This window comes from Zosterops lateralis (assembly GCF_965231275.1).
Source record: "Zosterops lateralis genome assembly, chromosome: 9".
In the NCBI taxonomy this organism is placed as follows: domain Eukaryota; kingdom Metazoa; phylum Chordata; class Aves; order Passeriformes; family Zosteropidae; genus Zosterops; species Zosterops lateralis.
Window position 1 is genome coordinate 15,721,621 of NC_139769.1, and position 21,718 is coordinate 15,743,338.

The window sequence follows — 21,718 nt, forward strand, 5'->3', positions numbered from 1 at the left end:
GACAGCAGTCCCTATTCATGGGAGCTAGGACTTTGCTTTTTTTTTTTTTTTGCACATCTGAAAGCAGAGAGGGGAAGTTTTGTTTCCACTGTACTGGACTCTTTTGGAATTTTTTGGCTTGGAGTCAGACCTTCAAGTTACAGATAAAAGTTTGGAAGCTGCTGAAGTGTTCGTACCACACCTGTTGCCAGAGTATGTAGTCATGGGTACTGTTCTTGGGTACTGTAGCCATTTGCTGATCTCCCATTTGAGTGCTCCTCACCGGTGTTGTGCCATAGCCTCCATCAGGTTTTTGTGAGAAAGGTCAGTGTGAAGATTTTCTTTCAATGTCATATTTCTTTGCAAGCCTCCTTGCAGGTTCTTCTAGTGTAGGACCACCAGGAGCTACTGCAACGAAAGCAGCTGAAAGCAAATTTCTTAAAATGTTTTCTTCCTCTTCTGTAGCAAAGAAATCTCTCTTATGCCCCTTTCTCTCGTTAGTGTTGGCACAGCACTGCATGGACACAACTTCTAGTTCTGTAAGCGAGTCTTTACTGCAGTTGGAGCACCTTTTGGGATCCATGCTCAGTGTTAATAAATTCTGGCTGAATAAGGGATTTTTGGTGTCTGGAAGCTGGATAGCAAGGACTTCCCAGGGAATTCTATCACCTGTTTGGATGAGAGATACTGGCTGAGCCAGGCCTCAGGGTTTTTCATACCAGAGCTGTAGGACCAACTGCTGCAGCCCAGCAGCTATTGTGTGAGTGAAAGCAAACATTCCTCCTAAAGTGTTCATCAGAGCAACATCATCAAACTGGGAGAGAGTAGCAGAGATGACCAGCTGATTGAGGACCTCCCTATTTAAGGAACACATTTTCCCTTCTTTTAAAATCTATTTCATCTCTTACAGATGCAGTTGAGCACTTGCTGTTTGCGCACAGGAATTGAACCCCATTTCATCAGTGTCCTACTTGAATTCATCCATGTATGATTGTAGTGGACTATGGCTATTTCTGCCTTAAACAGCCTCTTGTTACAAAGCAGAAAGCTGTGACTTAGATTAAATTTAAATCCTGATTTGTGACATGTTAGCACAGCAAACTAATGCCAAAATCTATTAAGCCTCCAAGTTGTTTTTTTTTTTTTCATTCTTGACATTGAGTGAGTGCTGAGATCTTGACTACATTCACATTTGCTTCTGAGCAGGAAGAAATAGTCCATGTAGTTCCAGTAATCCAGACAAGTCATCACATCTGATTTTATGAATGGCTTCTGGGGGAAGGGAAGTTTGCAATTGATTAACATTGTTCGTAAAATCAAAGACTACTCTAGTTTTAGGAATTACTGTAGAAGACTTTGGGGACCTTGGCAGTTAGCCCAGAAAAGCAGCTTTTTTTTCTTTTCCGTTTTTTTTTTTTTACCCCTAAAAAATTTTACAGAAAATATTACACTAAGATACCTAGTAGTTCCAAATCTATACTTCTAGGTCTTCAAAATTAAATTACAAGTTAGTAAACATTTAGTCTTTCTGGGTTATGATAACTTTTTTAATCATATATAAGATAAAAATCCTATTTTTATATAGCATTTTTTTACTATATTTGTCAAACAGCTTTTTATTGTCTCATTGTCCATTGAAATGATTTATAAAATTCAAGAGCATACAAAAAGAAATGCTATTACTTTTAGGAAAAAATGTAAGCAGTTTTACTGTGAGTTTTGATAAGTTCTGGTTTGGGATTTTTTCTAAAGACAGGTTTAGTGTGTGTGTGCTAGTAGCTCATCAATGTGAAATGTAAACAATATTGTGTAGATAATGTAAATAATATTGTGTGTGAGCTGTTAAGCATGGGGTAGTTTAAGGCTCCACTTACCTTTCTGTAACAACTTCTAACAGAAATGAGCAGTCTGGATTCTTGCTCTAATCGATATTCTCTGTAATGGATATATGGTATAGCACAGTGAAGTTGTTCTGTGCTCTTAGGAGCAAGTTTTCAGGCGTTACTAATGTCCAGAGTTTTATCTTCTAAGAGGGGGCAGTTTGAGAATCTCTTTTAGAATTCAAAGCTGTTTGGTTTACGCAACTTATGTAGATTCTCTGGGATGTTCAGCTTCATGGTACTCTCTTCAGCAGTACCATTGCCACTGCCATGCAGCTTATATGTTACTCTTAAATGGGATTTTGATGGTATATGCAGTATGTCAAAGCACCTGTTTCACCAATTATTTGGTTCAGAATTGATCTGAAGCAAAAGCACAAGCCCCACATGGTTTTCATAAACAGTATTACTACTTTCTTTCACCACACCAGCCAGAATAGACTGTGTTATTGAAAGACATGCTCAGACCACTACTCATTATTTTCAGCAACTATACTTAAAACGTTTCCCATAAATACAGAAGTTGAAGGCTGGCATGTCGAATTAATCTGTGTAAATAGATAGTCTTTGAACCAGCAATCAAAATGAGGTTGAGTCAATTGCAATGGGAAGGCTGCATAAAATGGACCTTTTTTTTCTTCCTTTTTTTTTAAGCAGTAGTATCTAATCTGTGGTCCTTGATAGTTAATTGTGGTAAGCATATCTTCAGTTTCATTACACACTGAAATATTTCAGAAATCTACAGTGACTCAGAGACATGTATTTTGCCACTGCAGAGGGGTGCTGCCTCTCACTGCTGTCCACACCTGCCCCGGTGGGTGGGTGACACTGCCCTTGGCCAAGAACCAGGTCCCCACCAGTTTGCTGTGGCACAGGGGAGGAGGATGCTGTGCTGAGCTGTCCACTGCTGGGGCCTCCCAGCAAAGACTCTTTTAACCAGCCATCAAAACATTAGCAGAATTTTAAGAGAAACTGAGAAACAGTAACTGACTGCCCATTCTTTTGCCTTGGATTGTAAAGCAGTGAGGCCTGTTCTCTGCTTTGCCAGCAGGAGTGGTTTAGTCATTATCTGTTTCAGAGCATTTCAGCTCTTAAGATATTTTATGTTAAGTGATTCGGAGAGGAAGGGTAAAGGGAAGAGTTGTGCAAAATTCATTGATAGCTTCTTGGCATAGAGATTGTGAATGGTTTCTTCTATCTTTGCGTGCTGCCTGCTTGAGCACTGCAAAGGAAAGGACTTAGGCCTTGCCCTTAACTGTTGTTTCTTTTTACACTTAAAATTAAGGTTGAGTGGGCAGAGCACCCACAACTTAAAGAATGTGAGGTTCATCCTGGGAAGGAGTTTATCCAAATGAGAAAAGTTTTTGGTTTTTTTTGTTTTTGTTTTTGTTTGTTTTGTTTTGTTTTTTTTTTAAATAATATTTAACTCTAAGCAGAGAGTTGTAATAGAATGTCATCTAATAAAGCTGGAATATGCTGTATTTTAAGTAACTTTAGTTTAAAAATATAGTTTTGAGTTTGGCATTTGGGAGGTGCTTTTCTTAAAGAAAAAATCCTACCTCATTTTGCTGATTTAACTATTAGACATCCTGTCCTGCCATTGTGGACATTATCTTCATCTTAAACTGGAACACTTTAGAGGCTGCTCATCTTTGCAGCAGGAGGCTCTGTCTCAAACCTTTGCTGCATCTCAGCAGCAAAGCACGTTGGTGCAGGAGCAGAGCAGCTTCACTTGCAGAACACACTCCTGCTCTGCATTCACGGTGACCTTCAAGGGTCACTGAGTCCACAGTTGCCTCCTTGGAAGAATTTATTTCACGATGACCTTTGTGCCAGTTGACATATCTGGATAAGTAGGTGAGAGAGTACTTTTTGCTCAAAAGTATAATTAACTCTGGATGACAGGAGAGACTGAAGGAGTATCATCTGTGGCTTTTGGGGGGATTTAAAAAGAATGTTTAAATGGCCAGGCAGTGTGACCAGCTTCCAGTGTTAGCATCCACACTATTGAACTCTGCTGTCTCAAAAGCAGATTGAAGAAGACACCTCTATCCTGAAACCCTTAAATCCAGGGACAAAGATGCTGCTGAGACTGCTCAGGATGAGGAGAACTCAATTACTGCAAATTCAGAAGGCAAATTGCTAATGATCATGGAGATTTAATTTCATTGAAGACTTACTAGGGACTCTGTCTGGAAGAAGGGCTCCAAAAACCTTTTTATGGCAGAACATAACATCACTTTAACAGATGGGATGTAGGGCTTGTAGAGGGATAAAAACCTCCCCTGTAACAAAATACATTATTGTTCAATGGATGAACAATTAACTGAAGTCTCTTTGGTAAACCCCAGTGAATAATATTTCTGAATTATTTATATCTTAATTACATTGTTCTGTTTGAGAAGTGTACATTCTTGGCATAATTTTAGCAAACTTCAGGTGCTATTACAACATAGAATAAAGGTTTTCTTTTGGGTTTAGGGTGGGGTTTGGTGGTTTTGTTATTTGACTTGGGGTTTTTTGCATTTCTCATTTGTTTTTCTCCTCTGAACTTTAAAAAGTATAATATCCTGCTTTATGAAGCAGGTGATAGATAAGTTTCTAGAAAGCTTGCAGAACAGGCATGAATAACTGTGCTGTAAAAATACATGCTTTTTATTTACAAATATTTTTAAAATCTCTTTTTTTAAAGGCTGAGTAGTAGCATACTGTCTTGATGCTCTTTTTTGACATCTCTAATTTTTATGTGTTAGACAAGCAGAGAAATCAAAGATCTGAATCTGATTTGGATATATTTAATACTTAACTGATTTGCCATACAGTTGTTATATCAATGTATTTTCAGTTTCAGGTTTCTCAAAACTGAACACTCAACTCGTTGTGGATGGTTTCCTTCATTATGGATACGAACCTTTGTACTAGTTACTCATTGCTATTGATTATTCTATTTTTTTTAAAATCAATTCTGTTTTAGGTGGCTATATATGGAAACAATGTCATGTATTTCCCAGTACAGCTATTAATAGCCTCTCTACATATGCATAATTATTTATTTTAATCTGCACTGACAGAAAAGCACTCACAAGTGCACTTAAAATAAATTTGCATGCGTTTTTCCCCCTTTCATTTCTTACTGAGTTTGTCATTTCTAAATTGCTTACTTGTTCTCCTTTTCACTGATAGTCAAATTCCGTGGCAAGATGGCACTTCTGGCTACTTTGAATATTTGAGAATCTTTGAGTTGTTAACTTTTGGTACTAAAAGTAGAAGCTGTGGGTAGAAGAATTTTAATGAGAGATTCAGGAAACTTGTAAAATTATAGTTGATGAGTAGACTAGTAGATTGCATCTTGTTTATGGAAGGCAGTACTGCTGGAGTATCTGGGCATTCTTCAGTTTATTAGCCTGATGCTGTGCTCCTTGAACTCCCTCCAGAACATTTTCTTCTACTGTTTACTGTGATGATAACTGATTTTATGACAAAAACTTTCAACATTTTAATTATGCCTTAAAATACCTTTTTGTTCACCCCATTTTCCTGAAGTCAAGGCAACTTCATCGTAGTGTTAAAGACAATATGGTGGAATTTTGGTCTTTTGGGTAGCTACGTGCAAATCAGACCAGGCATTTATTAAATAAATTCTGAATTAGAATAGGATCAAATTCAAATTCAGGACAATCCTTCTTTCATCTTCACTCATTTACCCCTAGCTGAAATTTTTGGGGTAAGACCTAATGTCTGCTCATTGTCCAGAGTCTGTGTGTAAGGCACAGAAATCTTGTCACATTTGTAATTGATTGTATATGAACTTCACTGGTGTAGGTTCTAGAGTGTGCCCTTTGTGCTCTGAATTCTCAGTGAAATGTGAATGTATAGTGGGCACAGTTATGACCCCCTGTGTGCTGGGGAGTCTGAAGACTTTCCATCTCCTGTTCCCTTACTACACCAACTCCTGTTCCATCATTGCAACTTCTTTTTTTCATTTCAGCCTAGCTTGCCTGCACAAGAAAGTAGGATTTGGGGTTGCTTTTATTATTATTATTATTATTATTTTAAATGAAAGGCTTTACTTGAAGGATTTAAAAAATAAATCCTGGTAAATCTATTTCCAGTAACAACTTGACAGATCTTTATAGATCTTTATAGATATGCCAGTATTTCTTTAAACAACTGCAAACATCACTGCATTGTTTTTCTAAACAATCTTTAAAAGGAGTCTATTATAAAGAATGAATAAGATTTCATCATAGGTTATAATTATTAGAAGTTAGTCTTCTTTCCTCTATCCATCTTGTCTATTAAAACACAAATTAAATCTATAAAATTACAAACATGACTCATTAGCTCTGAGGCATATAACTGCCAGGCAAGCAGCCATGACAAATCCAGAGGTATTTAAATCTCTTGCTGTTAAAAATAGGCATAGTAAAGATGTCACTGAATTTGAAATAAATCAGTTGTAAAATGTAGCTCCAGTTAACATGTCATATCTGGTGATATTGTTGCATTTTAGGTCAATGTGAGTGCAACCCAAGGTTAGTGAATGACCTTACAGAGTTAATAATGTACAGGGATGAAGTGCTGGGCACTGGAAGTATGTGTTGTCAGAAACAGTGTTGCCTGGTGATTATATTATTGTTTTTCTTTCTAGGGGGATACCAAAGGTCTTGTAACCTCTGAGAATGTGAGTACTGGCCAGAAGTTGGACTTCTCAGAAACAATGGTACAGCAGAAGCTGGATGAAGTAAAGGACCAAATCAAGCGAGAAATAAGAAAGGAACTTAAAATCAAAGAGGGAGCAGAGAACCTCAGGAAGGTCACAACGGATAAAAAGAACTTGGCATATGTGGACAACATTTTGAAAAAATCAAATAAGAAGTTAGAAGACTTGCATCATAAATTACAGGAGCTAAATGCACACGTTGTAACAGATCTCGAAGATGTTGCAGGTACCATGTTGTTGTGAAATCAGTTTTTCTTTGTAGCTGAGATAAGCTTTCCCCATTTCACTTGAAAAAATTGCTTTGTGACTGAGCAGATCTGTAGCTGGTGAGCTTGTTATTATGTTTGTCTCTGTTTTGATTCACAAGTCAGTATCCAGTACCTTTGAGTTTTAAATTCTTTCCTAGGGAACAGTGTATTTTATGGACTATTAGTTCTCCACTTTCCGTTCTTAGCATACTAAAATAGTTTCTCAGTCACTGTAATCTTTCCTAGTAGCTTTTCACTGTGTGAAAGAAATTTCATGAGCTCTTCCAGTGACTTTCTCGGAATTATACTATAGACATTAGCATTGATGCACCTTTGTATTCAATGCAGGAAAGATTACAATTATACTTAAATTTTTTGTTGTTTTTTTAAACTTAAGTCTTAACTTAGAAAGTGTTTTTCTGTTGTGCCATTCTTTAACTTATCAAACATTTCTTACAGTGATATTTCTTATAATTTGTTAAGTCTCCACCCTTTTCCACAGCAAAGCTATCATTTTAAGGACAATTTGAATTTTTTTTTCACAGAATGGTTGTAGTTAATGGTTTTAATTAGTATTTTCTGTGGCATGGCAGTGAGTCAATACTAATTTTGAATGTATTTTTTAAAAATACCAGGGTTGGTATTTTGAGATGGAATGTTGTGAAAGTAAACAGTCCTGCTTCAGCTTTGTGGAATGGCCTGGGACATGCTGCCAGCCCGGTGATTTCACATTGCACAGACTCTTCTTGGCAAAACGTTAATAATGTGCACAAGCCATCGAAGATTCATGTGAAGTGAATGCCAAACCTAAGGAGGCTTGGGCAGTAGAATAAAAGTCTGTATCATCCTTGTGATGAAAGGTTGGTTACAGTGAGAATTTAGGAAATACTGGCAGGTGATGTCAGCAATTCATAGTCTGGCCCAGTGACATACTGCAAAGGTGTTCAGATGTCCATGGTGGCCTGTGCAGTGTTCTTTTTTGCTTTTCATCTGTGTGAGGATACAAGAGGTGGAGCAGGGACACAGATGGAAATCGTGAGGCCAAGTGGTTGCTGTAGCATGAAATGAATACAATAATGTGTGTTTCTAGATAGCCATTGGGCTTTTGGTAGGCATGAAGCATTCTGTTTCATATCAGCTAAGGTTTATGAAAAGCTGCTTCAGTGTTGACAGGAGTGTGGCTTTTAAAGGAACAGGAAGAGTGGAACAGAAAAAAAATGTATACAAACTGTGTATAGATCAAATATTAAAAATCTGTGCAGATATAATTTGCAAAATTCATCTAGCAGTAGAACTTGAAAAGTAGATGAGCACAGAAATGCTCTTGTTGGAATGCTCCCTTCCGAGTGTAGCATTTTTAAAAGCCTTATCTTAATGAGTCAGTGAGCAATTTTGTCATTATGCATGTCATAGGAAATGTGGGAGAGATTCAAAGGATAAAAAATCATGGTTGGTCTTATGTACTTCTACATGCTTTTGATGCATGCTGAACTTCTTAGGACTGTGTTTTTAAATTCCATTCTGTTCTAGGTGTTACTGGTAGATTGTACAGTCTTAATAATGGAAATATGCAAGAAAAAACTTGCAAATTCTGTTGAGATCTTGATAGTCTCCATAAAGTATCACATCAGGTATTCCCATGCAAGATCCATTCTAATAGAGTATTTTGCATAATCTTCTTGAGGGGAAAAAAAAAAGTAATCTTTAATTCTGTTAATACCTCTTTTTAGATAAAAGATTTGGAAGCACCCACCCTCCAAAGTTGAAATGCTCGAGTTTTTTGTTATGTTTGCCTTGTAATTTAGGTGCTTGTCTCCTTGCTCATTCATGGTCAGTAGTTTATGGAGGAGGAGCACTATCAGTAAATGTTGTCTATCTTGAGACTGATGGCTGCAAGTCATCTTGGTGATATTTTGATTTTTAATAGTGAAGTCTTTGGCTTGACTTAAGGTACTGATGGACTTGGCCTTTGCAAAATAAAGTTGGCAATATAAAAGTTATGACATGCCAACTGCGTGTGTGTGCGTGTGGATATAGACACACAGATGATATTGAAGAAGTACATAGATACACAACCCTAAAGGTCACTGCCATCTGACACAAGATACCTCAGTGGACAGGTCACAGATACCTCACTTCAGGAATTCTTGCTTTTGCTGAAATAGACAGTAAATTTAATAACCATTTACTAGTGAATATGGGAGCTCCCCCAAAAGGTGCATTGTTTCCAGAGGTTATCTTTATTCATTGTTACTGCTTTTCACTTTAGCTTGTGTTTGACCTTCTTCTGGTCACTTAGTAACAAGTTGTTTAAAAGAGAGAAGGAACTATATGGGAAATTTTTGGACTGTGCAGATCATGAATGCTGAAAATATGGTAAAGAGGGTTCAAGAGCTGTGGGAGTCAAGGTCTGTGTTCATTTTGTGTACTTTAATACTTCCCAGTATTAAAGCCCTGTGTTTTTCCCTGTCTAATAGAATATTCTCTGTAGGTTTTTTCAGGTTCTAGGTAGCGAAGTCAGGATTGAGATTCATTGAGCTGATCCCTTTGACTTGTCAGGCCTGAACTCTAAAGATTTTTTGACTGTTTTGTTGAGTGGTTGAAAGACCATTTTGCTTAGAACAGTCATTTAATCTTCCCTTGTTCCTGTATCTAAAAAGTGGGTGTGAACATACGTTTGTAAAGTGCTCCCAGTTTATAGCTGAGAAATGCTACACAGGCTATTGTGGCTCTTTCTGTTGCTTATGGTATCAAGCAGTAACTTCTATTACTTTTTAACAAGACACTAATTTTTAGTGTAACTGCTTTGTAATCAGCACAGTGTAATCAATACATGTTGAAATCATTAAATGTAGTGCTAATTAATCTACTGTAGAAAAATACATTTTAATAACATTCTGTTCCAAGCAAATTTTTATGGTAGTTTGCCTAGAGCTGAAAGTTCACAATTATTTGAAGAATTGGTACTAAAATTTAACCATAAAGTGCCATTTGTCAAACAGCTTTATTTCAGCATGTGAGGGTACATTTGACCATGGGTATGTGATTCAGAAACTACTTTTAGCATAACATGGGTGCAGTTTACCTTATAGGGGTTGCTGATGAATCTAAGTTTGATTTAGAAGTGGGACTTTGTACCCAGTCTGCCCTTTTGCAGTGTATTAGTCATACAAGGATACGGAGTTTAAAAATTTGTAGGTCAACACTTAAAAGTGAAGGAGAATCCAGCAACATAAAATGAGTAGAACAAGCCTAGCAACCATTATTGCTGAAAGTCTGAGAGATGTGATGTGTCACATGGGGATGATTACTTCCCTTTTAGAGATGAAGAAATTTTGTGTCTAGAAAACATACTTCTACACAGTACCAGAGATTAAATTGGTTTTGTGTTTGTGTCAAAAGTAGCAGTACTGATTGTGGCTTCTAGTATGACTCAGGGAGCTGTAAGGCTGAAGTAACTTACCTACAGCAAGCTACTGATTTAATTAGGCATATAGCTAATACATACACAATCTATAAATTGGGAAATTGGTCTGTTTCATAGAGCTGAAATAAAGAGGGATAGAGAGGTGCAATGATAGGAAAACCCTTGATCTAATTGATAAAACTGGATAAAACATGGAGAAAATTAACTCAAAGACAAGTTCATGCCTTTTCTTCCATCCTCCTTCCTAAGTGACGTGGAAGCTGTCCACTTTATATCAAATTTGGCTGCAGGCATTGCAAAGAAAAGAAACTATTTTGTTTAAGAATATGATTAGCTGACTGTTTGGGGGATTTCTTTGTCCTTACAAATGACTAGGTTAATCTGTTGGACACCAAGGTGTCCACATAAGACCAATTACTGGAAACTGGTAGAGGTAGCAACCAAACTGATAATAGGTGGTGACTTCTTAGACAGCAGACTCCACCTGCAAGCTCATATCCATAGGAATTGTATGGTAACTTTTGGGAACCTCAGTGTAGAATAATATTATTGATGCAATTTGAAACAATCTCCTATTACTTTTTCATTAGTTAAAATTAGCTGTTACCTAATGGAAATCCACTTGAACTTAAGAAGTTTCCAGGAAGTCGGCTCTGAATGTTTTCTGAGTACAGAATGTCCACTACTGCCTTAGACCTACTGATGGCTTAGTTGAAGTGCTGATCCAAGCTTCTGACTCCCTGAGAAAAGCCTGACAATGCATCTTTCTTTCTCCCTTCAGCAATGCCTAAATGCATTTGCAGGTATTTCTGTTGGGTAAGACATGGATGAGGCTAACTGCAAATAAATATCCTCAAATAAGATTAAAATTTACCAAAGGGTACTTGCTGCTAATTGAGTACTTAAGCAGCACGCTGCAGTACCATCTGGGAAGCCAAATTCAGAAAGTTATGTGGGATTCTAGATTTCACACTGAGCTTACTGAAGAAATAGCATATGTAGCATCTGGGGAGGAGATCCCAAAGGAATGAGCAGCAGTCTCAGAAGAGTAGAGTTACGTAACTACTCTTCATAAAAATAATTTAGATGGCAGTGATGGTAAAGGCAATTTAGAAGCAAGAAGTTTTTGCTGTGAGCACTGTACTTTACTCAAACTGAAAAGGTTTTCAGAAGAGAAAAGATCACAGTTCAGATAAGCATTTCAGACTGAAAACTGCCATTGTCCTTATGTAATCCAAATTTTTTTTTTAATCATTCCTATTAATTTATTTTAAGTCTGGTGAATATATTTTTTTTTGAAACAGGATATTTCAGGTCCTGGGGAAGCAGCACTGCACTCTTCCAGCAGCCTGGATGTGTGCTAACATAAGCTGCACAAAACTCACTAGTGTTAAGCAGCAACTTTCATAGTTGTTCAGCATAATAACATGTCGGTTTGCTTGAAGTCAAGTTCACTTGAAGTGCATCTGTTACTTCACTTGATACTCACTGTCAAGAAGAATATTTGAGCTTAGGAGCCCAAACCTGTACCCCAGCAAAGCCCTTGCTGTCCAATGCAAAGCTGTACTTGAATGTATCCAAAATGGCAAGTCTTGTACTGCCCTTATTAACCAAAAAATGGAGCAAACTGGAGAATCTCTTCTGTTCTCCAGTCCCTACTTTGAGTGAAGTATCAATTTGCTATTAGTACTTAACTCTTATTTAACTTCAGGTATATACATAAATCCCATTGATTGCAATTACCTGGATGAATTTATTACTTATTTGTACTATAAAGATAACTGAATTCCTTCAGAGGTGATATGACCCCCTCTGTAAAGTGTTTTACACAAATAAATCTGAGATAACTAGTTGTGGAAAGTCATTACAACCTTCCGGAGCAAAGAGAAAAGGAAACAGCTGATACAGATGTAGTTTGTAGTGTTGCTGCTCAGACCATCAATGCTTTCTGTGATAGAACCGGTTTGTCTGGCTGATTTAAAAATTAATCAGGATTCTATGAGAAGCTGCCTCAAGGTGCTTACTGAGTAGTGATGGGGAGATTGGTTGGGGAGATGGTAGAAGGCGTCCCTTGGAAAGCATCTCTGAAAAGCTATTGTTTGGGTTTTTTTTTTTTAAAAACATAACACGTTAAGGAACATGTTGTTCCATATTTGGGAGTTTAGAGAGCAGCTATTATACCTGAAGGCAAAAAATCACTTCTTCCTAGCAATTAGTGCCTATTGCAGAAAAGTTTCCTTTGCTATTAGTTACTAACAAAGCATATAGTACAACGATTTTAACTAAGTAGTAGAGGGTAGGAAACACCCACAAGTACAGACCAACTCTTGAGATGACCCAGGTAAGTGGTGTGGTTACACCTTCACAGCAGAGACATGTAAAGGCAGATAATAACAGCTGCCTGGGCAGCCTGGAACATGGTATCTCTAATTAGTCCTTAATTTACAACTTGAGTGTTGTTTTAATGCAAAGAAAGGCTGCTTGTGTACATCTTTAAAAGCTGTGAAAACAGACTGCAGGAGCCCCACAGCCTTCACAGGGATCATCAGAGGGCCGAGATCTTTAGGTGGTAGAGGCTTGCATCATATATCCAAAGTTGGTAAATATTCATTTATATGATGAATCCACTTCACAAGGAGACTTGACACTGTGACTTTTAAGTTCATGTTTGTTCTCATTTTGAATAGATTATTAGATGAGGATTAGTTGAAAGTGAAGACAGAAGTGATAGGAAAGCATTTTGTTAATCTTTGTTTTACTAATAACAGATTTAAGGTAAAGCTGTTCAAGTGCAGTTCCACAGAGGAACCAAGTCAAAACTGAGGAGAGGATCAATGACAAGACAGCTGAGGAGTAATGCAGATTTTTTTAATTTATTTATTTTTATTTTTTTTTTTTTTTAGCATCTGGTATTTTCTGTCCTACCTTTAAGTAGTGAGAATGCAGTAAGAGACTTGAAGTGGCTTGAAGTGAAGAGTGAATTAACAGCAGAGGAAATTAAAACTCCTTACATGAAATCTGTATGTAGCCTTGGCAAAGATTGCAATTTAGGAGGAAATTACCCAGCAAACTTGGAAGCAAAATGTATTAAATCTCCAAAAGTACTTATCAGAAGCTTTTACAGAAGAAATATGAAATAGCAGATAAGACATCTTCTCTTGACACCTCATAAGTAAAAATTTGTAAGTTACCAGTGCACTGCCTGTGTTTTCTGGTAATTGAGGATTTCAGGAACTTAATTCCTTGTCCTAGTTTTAATACAAGGAAGATTATTACAATTGGAAAAAAGATTGTGCTGTTAGTATTCAGTAAATACTGTCTTCCAGGAGACCAATGCCATTTGTCCCTAGAGAAGATATTCTCCAGTTGTTGGGGTAGAAGAAATAAAAATTATTACAGTGAAATAAATTGTCCTCTCTTACCAAAAGGTTGGGAGAGAAGTCAGTGGGACTGTTGGGGAAGATAGTTAGCTCTAAGGACAGATGTGTTGGAAATAATCCAGTGGCCACTTATTTTTAGTTTACTAACAGTTTGTGTTGCAGAAGCTGAAATATGAAGTTATATAATAGACTGGTTGCGAAAAGTTAAGGCATTTGACTTTATAATTTAATTGATAAAACTAACTTGCATTCCATGAAATTAATCCAACAAGAGGGAGACCCAAACACAGTAATATTGTCAAATGAAAAAGCTTTCTCCTTCCCATAGATGAGTCAGTTGTTCAGTAACCTGTCTGCCTATATATCCAGTTAGCCCAGATTTCTGTTATGATCACAGAGCAGAAAACATTCACCTTTACAATAAGAAAAAGGCTTATTTTATCTTTTCTTAATTTTGACATACACAGTGTCTGCAATGTTCACACTAAAATAGATGAGGATCTACTCAAGAGCTGTATTCAGGCAGTGCTCATTAGTACCTGATACTATTATCCAATTTTGTTGTTAAAACACTTTAATTTAAAATCAGGAGTGTAAGAAAGCTTAATGGAAAACTGCAATTTTTTAATTGACTCAAGACATTCTAGAAAAATTAAATCTTCTTTGAAATAAAAGTAGGCTTAGCTGCAAACCTGCCTGTTTGCCCACTCCCGGAAGTGATTCATGTGAATTAGGACGTGTGTAGGAGTCACAGGGCTTTCGGGAGGCTTTTCATGTTAAGACGCATTTGCACTGCTGTTGCAAAGTAGCTCTGGACAGGAGGGTCGCTCTTAATTCTCAAGTATGATGTTCCAGTTCTGTTTGATCTGTAACGTCATGGAATAGAGTGTAAAGTGGGTTTTGGGTGCTTTTTTCCTGGTTTTTTTCTGCATGCTTATATCTTCTTACCTTTAATTCACAGATTGTCCTAGCACTCCTGATACTCCAAATAGCGATCCTCGGTTTTCTACAAACAACAGATTGATGGCCTTAAAGAAACAGTTGGATATAGAACTGAAGGTAAAACAGGGAGCAGAAAATATGATACAGATGTACTCAAATGGCTCTTCAAAGGTAAGGCTTTGGAATACTTAAAGATCATGAAATGAATGTGGGTTTTCACACTGCTGTAATGTGACTGTACAATGTATAAACAGTGTACAACTTCAGTATTTTCAGTTTGGGGTGTATTTTTGTTAAACAGTGACATCAAATCTGCTACAAATTACTGTACCATTTTTTATTGTGGTTTGATACCCACTGAAGTGATTGTTTTATCAGTTTGTGCAGATGCAGTTCAACCTAAATAATAAATCCGGCTTACTAAATTTAGTACAGCTAGTAATCTTCGACCATGTGGGATTCACTTAGCATCAGAGCTTGGTAGGACTGACTGGTGTCTAGTGTTTTTCCTAGCTCCACTAAAAAAAAAAAAAAATCCATTAGTTTAACATTGTAATGTGCATGATAATTACAACAAAGCAGTATTCCCAAGTATATTCTGAACTTGTCATCTAGTCGTAGTTAGCAGTAAAAAGATCTGTGCCAAGTGCTCCAATAGGATGAGTGTAGTATTCTGATAGAGATGTCATAACCTGTAGTGATACACATAAAATACATATTGAAATAATTTCTTTTTATGGAAGTGCAGTAGTCTAGAGGTAGCAACTGATAGAATAAAGTGTAATTAGAAATAAAGCCACACTTACTGTTATATCCGAATTTTAAGTACTTGAATTCATTCTCTTCTGATAGCACCGGAATTTTTCCAAGGAGATGGAGGGCCATTAATAGTTCTCAAATGAGAGAAAAGGGAGGGAAGGATCCTCTACTTACCTGGCCCTTCACCTTTCATTCATTACTCCTGAGCTGTTCTTTTCAATTACTTTTACTAAATCATTAAGGAGATTAATTTCCAGACTAAGAGGAAACACAAGAGATTACAAATAGTGTGTAGTATCTTGGTTTAATGTTTTTGTGTCCAGACAGTAGTAAGTAAAATCAAAATGTTTTAAGATCTTAGCTGAGCCAACACCTGTCTGGGTCAGCGAACTTACTAAAAGGAGGTGTTTGGCTAGAAGAGTAGGAATCTGGGAATTACATTGCTACCCCTTATAACTGATTTTAACCAGAAAGTGTTGGAAAGGAACTTGATGTTTTTGACTGAATTTGGGCTAGGTGTTGGTGGAGAGGCAGATCACCTTGTGTCTGCCTACTGTATGACTTCCTTTTACCTTGAAAAAATAGCAGGGAGTGCTGCTTTCTGCCAGAAAATGAGTTTAGACTCAATGGGCCAAAGGTGCCATCAAGTTCCTTCCGTCCCAGGTAGCCTTATCTGAAAGTGACCTGTAACGTACTAGCTGGGGGCAAATAGAAGAAATATCTGGAGTGCACATTATGACTAAGGTCCTGGGAATGCTGTCCATCCACCACAGTCACTCAGCTCCTGGATACCCTTGGAGTCTACAACCTCTGGGGCCATGTACTTAGCATCAGGCACTGAAAACTAATAATTAGCTGACCCAAATGGATCAAAAGACGTACATGAATTAGGTTTCTAATAAACCCTTGATAAGTAACTTTATAACAGGCTGAAAAACTTAACTAAACACTCATGCTGTAATATTAGACATGGTTAGCAGGCTTTGATCAGACTAGGTAGAGATATAAATTCTGGTTTGCTTTAGATTGAGGCGTGTAATTAAAATCTATGATTGAATCTTGTATTTGCGATTGGTAAATGCTTAAATGAGCCTACCAGATTGGGACTATATAGTAACTGTGCTGGAGAGAGCAAGCTGGAAAGCACAAAAGCATTGCCAGCCACTTCAGCAAACTGAATGGAAATGGTGGGTATTCATTCTCTTTTGTTTGTTTTTTTTTCTTCTCCTCAGTAGTGAGTTAGTTTGGTGAGTTTGAACTGTAGGCTTGAGCATGCTGATTATGTTTTAAAAAGCAGAGCTTAAAAGAATCCAAGCATCTGGATGGGGTGGATGAAAGGGGCAGAAAATCCCCAGTTTGAATCCAATCCCAGTAATCCAGTAGTTCTTTAAGAAGTAGTCATAGGACCATCTTTAAACATACTAAACTGATTTGTGACCTTTCTTCAAGTGTACTATATGATCTAATTTCAAATCTGCTGTTTTATTTTGAGTCCTAAATTTAATGGAGGGAGGTTATAACCTGTTTTCTAAAAATGAAAAAGCAGTCTGTTAATAAACCCATCATCTCATGGGGAGCTTTTCCCTTTGTACTTTACTTGCTTCAGTAACATTCAGCTCAACCTATTTGGACTTACGCATTTCTGAGATAACGATCATCTTTCCTTGGATGTGTGTAGGTTCTCTGAGATCCTATGACAGCTTTGCAGATCAGTTTTACAGGCACTGTCAGTTCTTCTGTACTCAGAAGATGCATTGAAATACTTTGTATTCAGCCTCCAACACTAAGTGAGCTGCTGAGCATTACACATACATTTTGATTCTGACGATGTGATCTTCTGTCTCTTTAAAACGTAAGGATATCTCTGTAATGCTGGATTGCCTCCTCTCTACACACTGAAGGGCTAATGTTGCTCCTGAGCAAACAAATCCATTCCAGTAAGAGACTGTGAGTGATAATCAAGAGCAGCAAGATCAAAAATAAGATAGAAGTGAAGATACAGGCAAGGAAACACTTCCAGCATATTTATACATCAGAGTGATGCATGGATAAGGTTTAATATAGGATTTTAGAGTGACCTGTAATCTGTTAAGTAAATCCTATACTCTGCTAAAGTCAGTGATTATTCCAAAATTTTACAGCTGTATTGGAGAAAGTGTTGATTTAGGAAAGTCAGTGTGATCATTAATTGGATAGGTAAAATATGAAAACTATGGTTTCTCCCTGAAATGTTGATTAATACTAAGATTTAAAATCAAGAGTTGTGAAACTACGGTATGCAGAGGGGGCAAATTTCCTTCCACAAAACCAAAGTCTTTTTATGTGTAGATCTTGGTGTGTCTACCCTGCAGAACATAGGGCAGCATTAAAATATCTGAGTGAGCAATACGTTAAGGTGCAAGGTCATAGAGGAGCTCTGAAGATAAATTTCTCAGCATACAGATATTTCTTACAGTATGCTTCATGGTGCAAGTATTTCCAGCTCTGGGATCTGAGCTTCACTGCAGTTCTTTCTCTTGGTTATGACAAGGGAAGAACTTAATTGCTTTAACTTCTTAAATAGTTGGTAACTTCATTATAAAATTTAAAATACAAATTTAAACCATATCCATGGGAAAGCAACTTCTTAACGAGGTTATAGAGTAGTTACAAAATGAGTTAACCAAAACACCCTTTGTGCTGTAGCAAGGGTGATACACATCTGTCCTGACTGCTGCTGTTGTAGTTACTGTGATTGATTGGTACTGCATGGACAGGACAAATACATTTTCTTATACCTTGTTTTTGTTGTTCTTACTGCAAGTCAGGTCACCCTTAAGTTGTCTGGTAATTTCCAGAAATAGAGGGAGAGCCACGTGGCCACCATAGAAGTTTATGGAAGTTCATCTTTAGGAATGTTCTCTTCTAAACTGCTTCTTGTGATACTGCTTTTGAAAATGAAACTTGGTTATCTTAGTTTATTTAGATTAAAAAGTACTGTACTGTACTTAGGTTGTTGATGAAATAGCTAATGAAGTTGCCTTGTTTGTTATATATTTATTAATGCAAAAAATCTTCAGCTTTCATTTGTTCAGGAAAAGGTACTGCAGACTTAATGTGCTGTGTAAGCAACATTGTATTTCTAATTTCAATATTGAAAACCAGCTCAGGTTAAATAGTACAATTACTTTAATGTGGGCTTTCTCTAGCAAATTTGTCTATTACAAGAGTTTTTACCATACTCAAAGTAAATTCTGGAGGTATCTTGCACTTAATATCTTTTCCTTTCTTTAGTATCAGATTACAAAATATTTACACATGTAATGTTTCTAGAACATGCCTCCTTTACTCATCTTGAAACACATGCAGTTTTCCCTGGGAGTGGCTTACAGTCTTTAATCAACCAGTGCCTCTGTCCTAACTTAATTTCCCCTAATACCCTAATGTGGTTAGTTTGCCTAATGCTGTACTAAATGAAATGCATGGATTTAGTTCTTGTTCCTAAGTATGTGTGTTTTGAAACTTTCAGTGTGTCTTGTTCCATGAAGAAGTTTATGATTACAACTTGTCTGTTTGTTTGTTTTAATAGGATCGAAAACTTCTTGCCACAGCTCAGCAGATGCTTCAGGACAGCAAGACAAAAATAGAAGTTATAAGGATGCAGATTCTTCAGACAGTCCAGACCAATGAATTGGCTTTTGATAATGGTGATGGTGTAGAAAGAAAATATGAATTATTAATGTCAGAATGCCATATAGAGATACACCCATATGCGTGCAGACTTGCCATAAATTTCTAGTAGGAACGTTTGATACAGCTTGCATGAACCAGCAATAATCAGAGGCTAGGCAAAACTTTGTGCCTTGGGGTGCCAAAAACATCTGACATGAGGGAAAATACCTGTATCATAATGAAGAGAAATACAGTCTCTTTATCATCCTTTTTATACTTTATGCCATCCATCCTTTCATGCGTGCTTTCTTTTGTCTGAATAATTAGTGATTTTTTTTAAAGCATATAATCTTTATATTATGATGCTAAAAAAAAATCTGATGCCATTGCAAAGCCTGCTTGTCATACTTAAATAGACTGACCTTATTATTTCTAGTGGTAGGACAGATGGAGGAGAATTTTTCCTGGCTTTATAGGTATTTAGGCTAGATTGACTGCTAAACGACTACATTTGAAACAGCAAGAAAGGTGTTATTAAAATAACCTCGTTTGAAATACTCATGCTGCATTTCAGAAGTATTTTTTAACTTGCATTTCATTGAAAATCTTCAAATAATAATAAAAACTACTCCTGAGCTCTAATAGTATGAGTGTACTAGAAACTTATGGGCATATGGGTGTATGTTTTAGTCTTGAGCTTTATTTGTGTGCATTTCTGAATATTGACATTGTATGACAATGCTTGTAGTCAGGGCCTGGATATATCCTAGATAAGAAAAACGTTGTGTGTATGTTTTGTTTTGCAGTGTGTGAGGTGTTTGGTTTCTGTGTTTGTTTTTTCCACACACCTTTTTAGCACCCCATTTTACCACATGGATTATGTATATAATTTGTTTAAAAGAAAAAGAAATTAAAGCTAGAAAGGGCTTTCAAATGCCTTTTTGTGTTCCTACTACTCTTAGTGCTTTAAACAGAAAGGAATATATTCAGGAAATGTTCTGTTTTAGGATATCTAAGCACTGTTAGTTGTGGACATAGGAATGGTTAACCCAGACCATTTGGCAAAGGCAGTGTAGGGAGTCGCTCACATTTATTTCTTTGTGCTGGCAGAAGCCAGATTCCATGGGATTTCAAGTGAAGCAGGGGATTATCAGAAACTCATCAGGGATCTATTTGGCTACAGAGCAGTTTAAAAGATAAATGCTCACGATGTAGTTCCGAAGTGTTGAAGTCCCAAAACTTCCTTGCCAGCTAAATATTTGGGATATTTTAGTTCTGTCCCTTAACTCCCCTGAAGACATATTCTTTTCCTTACATCTTCTAGCAATTATAGCTCTTCAGGAAGTAGGAGCTGTTTATTGAATAGAGACCCTGATCAGTTATTTTTTCATTTGAATGCTGATGCTTAAAACATCGCTTTTTATTTTTATGACATAATTCAAGCTTCTCTTTGGACTACCTAATATGCATCTCTCCTTTTTTTTCTTTTTCTCTTCCCTCTGTTTATACAAAGGAGGGGTTGATATTAAAGAAATTAAACCTGGTTGTTATCTTCAATGAAGGTTATTTGTTTATATCTCTTTGCAGCAAAACCTGTGATAAGCCCACTTGAACTCCGAATGGAAGAATTGCGGCATCATTTTAGGATAGAGTATGCTGTAGCAGAAGGTGCAAAAAATGTGATGAAATTACTTGGATCTGGGAAAGTTACCGACAGAAAGGCACTTTCAGAAGTAATTTGTCCTTACAATTTCTGATACTTTGTTTTAAAGGTTTTTTAAGGAAAAGAATTGAACTATTTCAAATTCATTTTTTATTTTTAAAAGGCGCAAGCAAGATTTAATGAATCAAGCCAGAAGCTGGATCTCTTGAAGTATTCACTGGAACAGAGATTGAATGAACTTCCTAAAAACCATCCCAAAAGCAGTATTATTATAGAAGAGCTTTCATTAGTCTCTTCACCCACATTAAGTCCTCGTCAGAGTGTAATATCTACTCAAAACCAGTATAGTACACTGTCCAAACCAGCAGCTTTAACAGGTATGATTTAAAGAGCTTTTTTGGTTTTCCTTTTTTGATCTTAATTAATGGTTTAAAACAAGTCTTTAATGCCAACTGTATTTCTTACTGGACACATTTAATTGTTGTTCTTTTCCTAGACAAAGGCATTTAGAGATTCCAAGTGTCTTTGCAGATAAGTTTCTTTGATTTATTTGTTGACCTTTTTATAATGTTATTGAAACTGTGACGCTCTGGCCTTAAATAGCTCCCTATGGAATGATACTGCTAGCATTTACCAAATGCCTTTCATCTTGAGATTATCAAATACTTATTATCAAGGTGGATAAGTATCATTATCCCCATTTTACAGATAGGGAAACTAAGTTGCAGAAGGGTTCAGTGCATTGCACTGATCATACAACAAGTAGGTGACAGAGCTGGACATAGGCACCCAGCTTTTCTCCCAGTTCTATTTTACCCCCTGGACCTCACTGGATTTCTGGAAGGTGAGATTTATACTACCAAATCATGCATTATATTTGTAATCAAGAAAAAAAAAAAAACACCTTGCTTTTTTTTTCTGCTTCCTGTAACACATAATTAAGGGTCAGATACCTTATAGTGACAATTTCTTTTTGAACATGATTTACTGATACATAAGACAATTTTTAATAGAAATTGACAAAGCTACATGCTTGTGAAGTTCTTAATAGTTTCACTTTCATATT

The 21,718-nt window shown here is 36.7% G+C and overlaps 1 protein-coding gene across 1 annotated transcript in view; it reads left to right on the top strand.

The window, feature by feature from the left end:
- The window catches only part of PKN2 (protein kinase N2), a 53,639-nt gene that overhangs the window by 17,329 nt on the left and 14,592 nt on the right, over positions 1-21,718 (top strand). Inside the window, exons 2-6 of the mRNA XM_083867418.1 lie at positions 6,511-6,808; positions 14,599-14,750; positions 18,907-19,024; positions 20,577-20,722; positions 20,816-21,029. Of these exons, the coding sequence (XP_083723544.1) occupies positions 6,511-6,808; positions 14,599-14,750; positions 18,907-19,024; positions 20,577-20,722; positions 20,816-21,029 (928 nt within the window). The remainder of the gene's footprint in view (positions 1-6,510; positions 6,809-14,598; positions 14,751-18,906; positions 19,025-20,576; positions 20,723-20,815; positions 21,030-21,718) is intronic.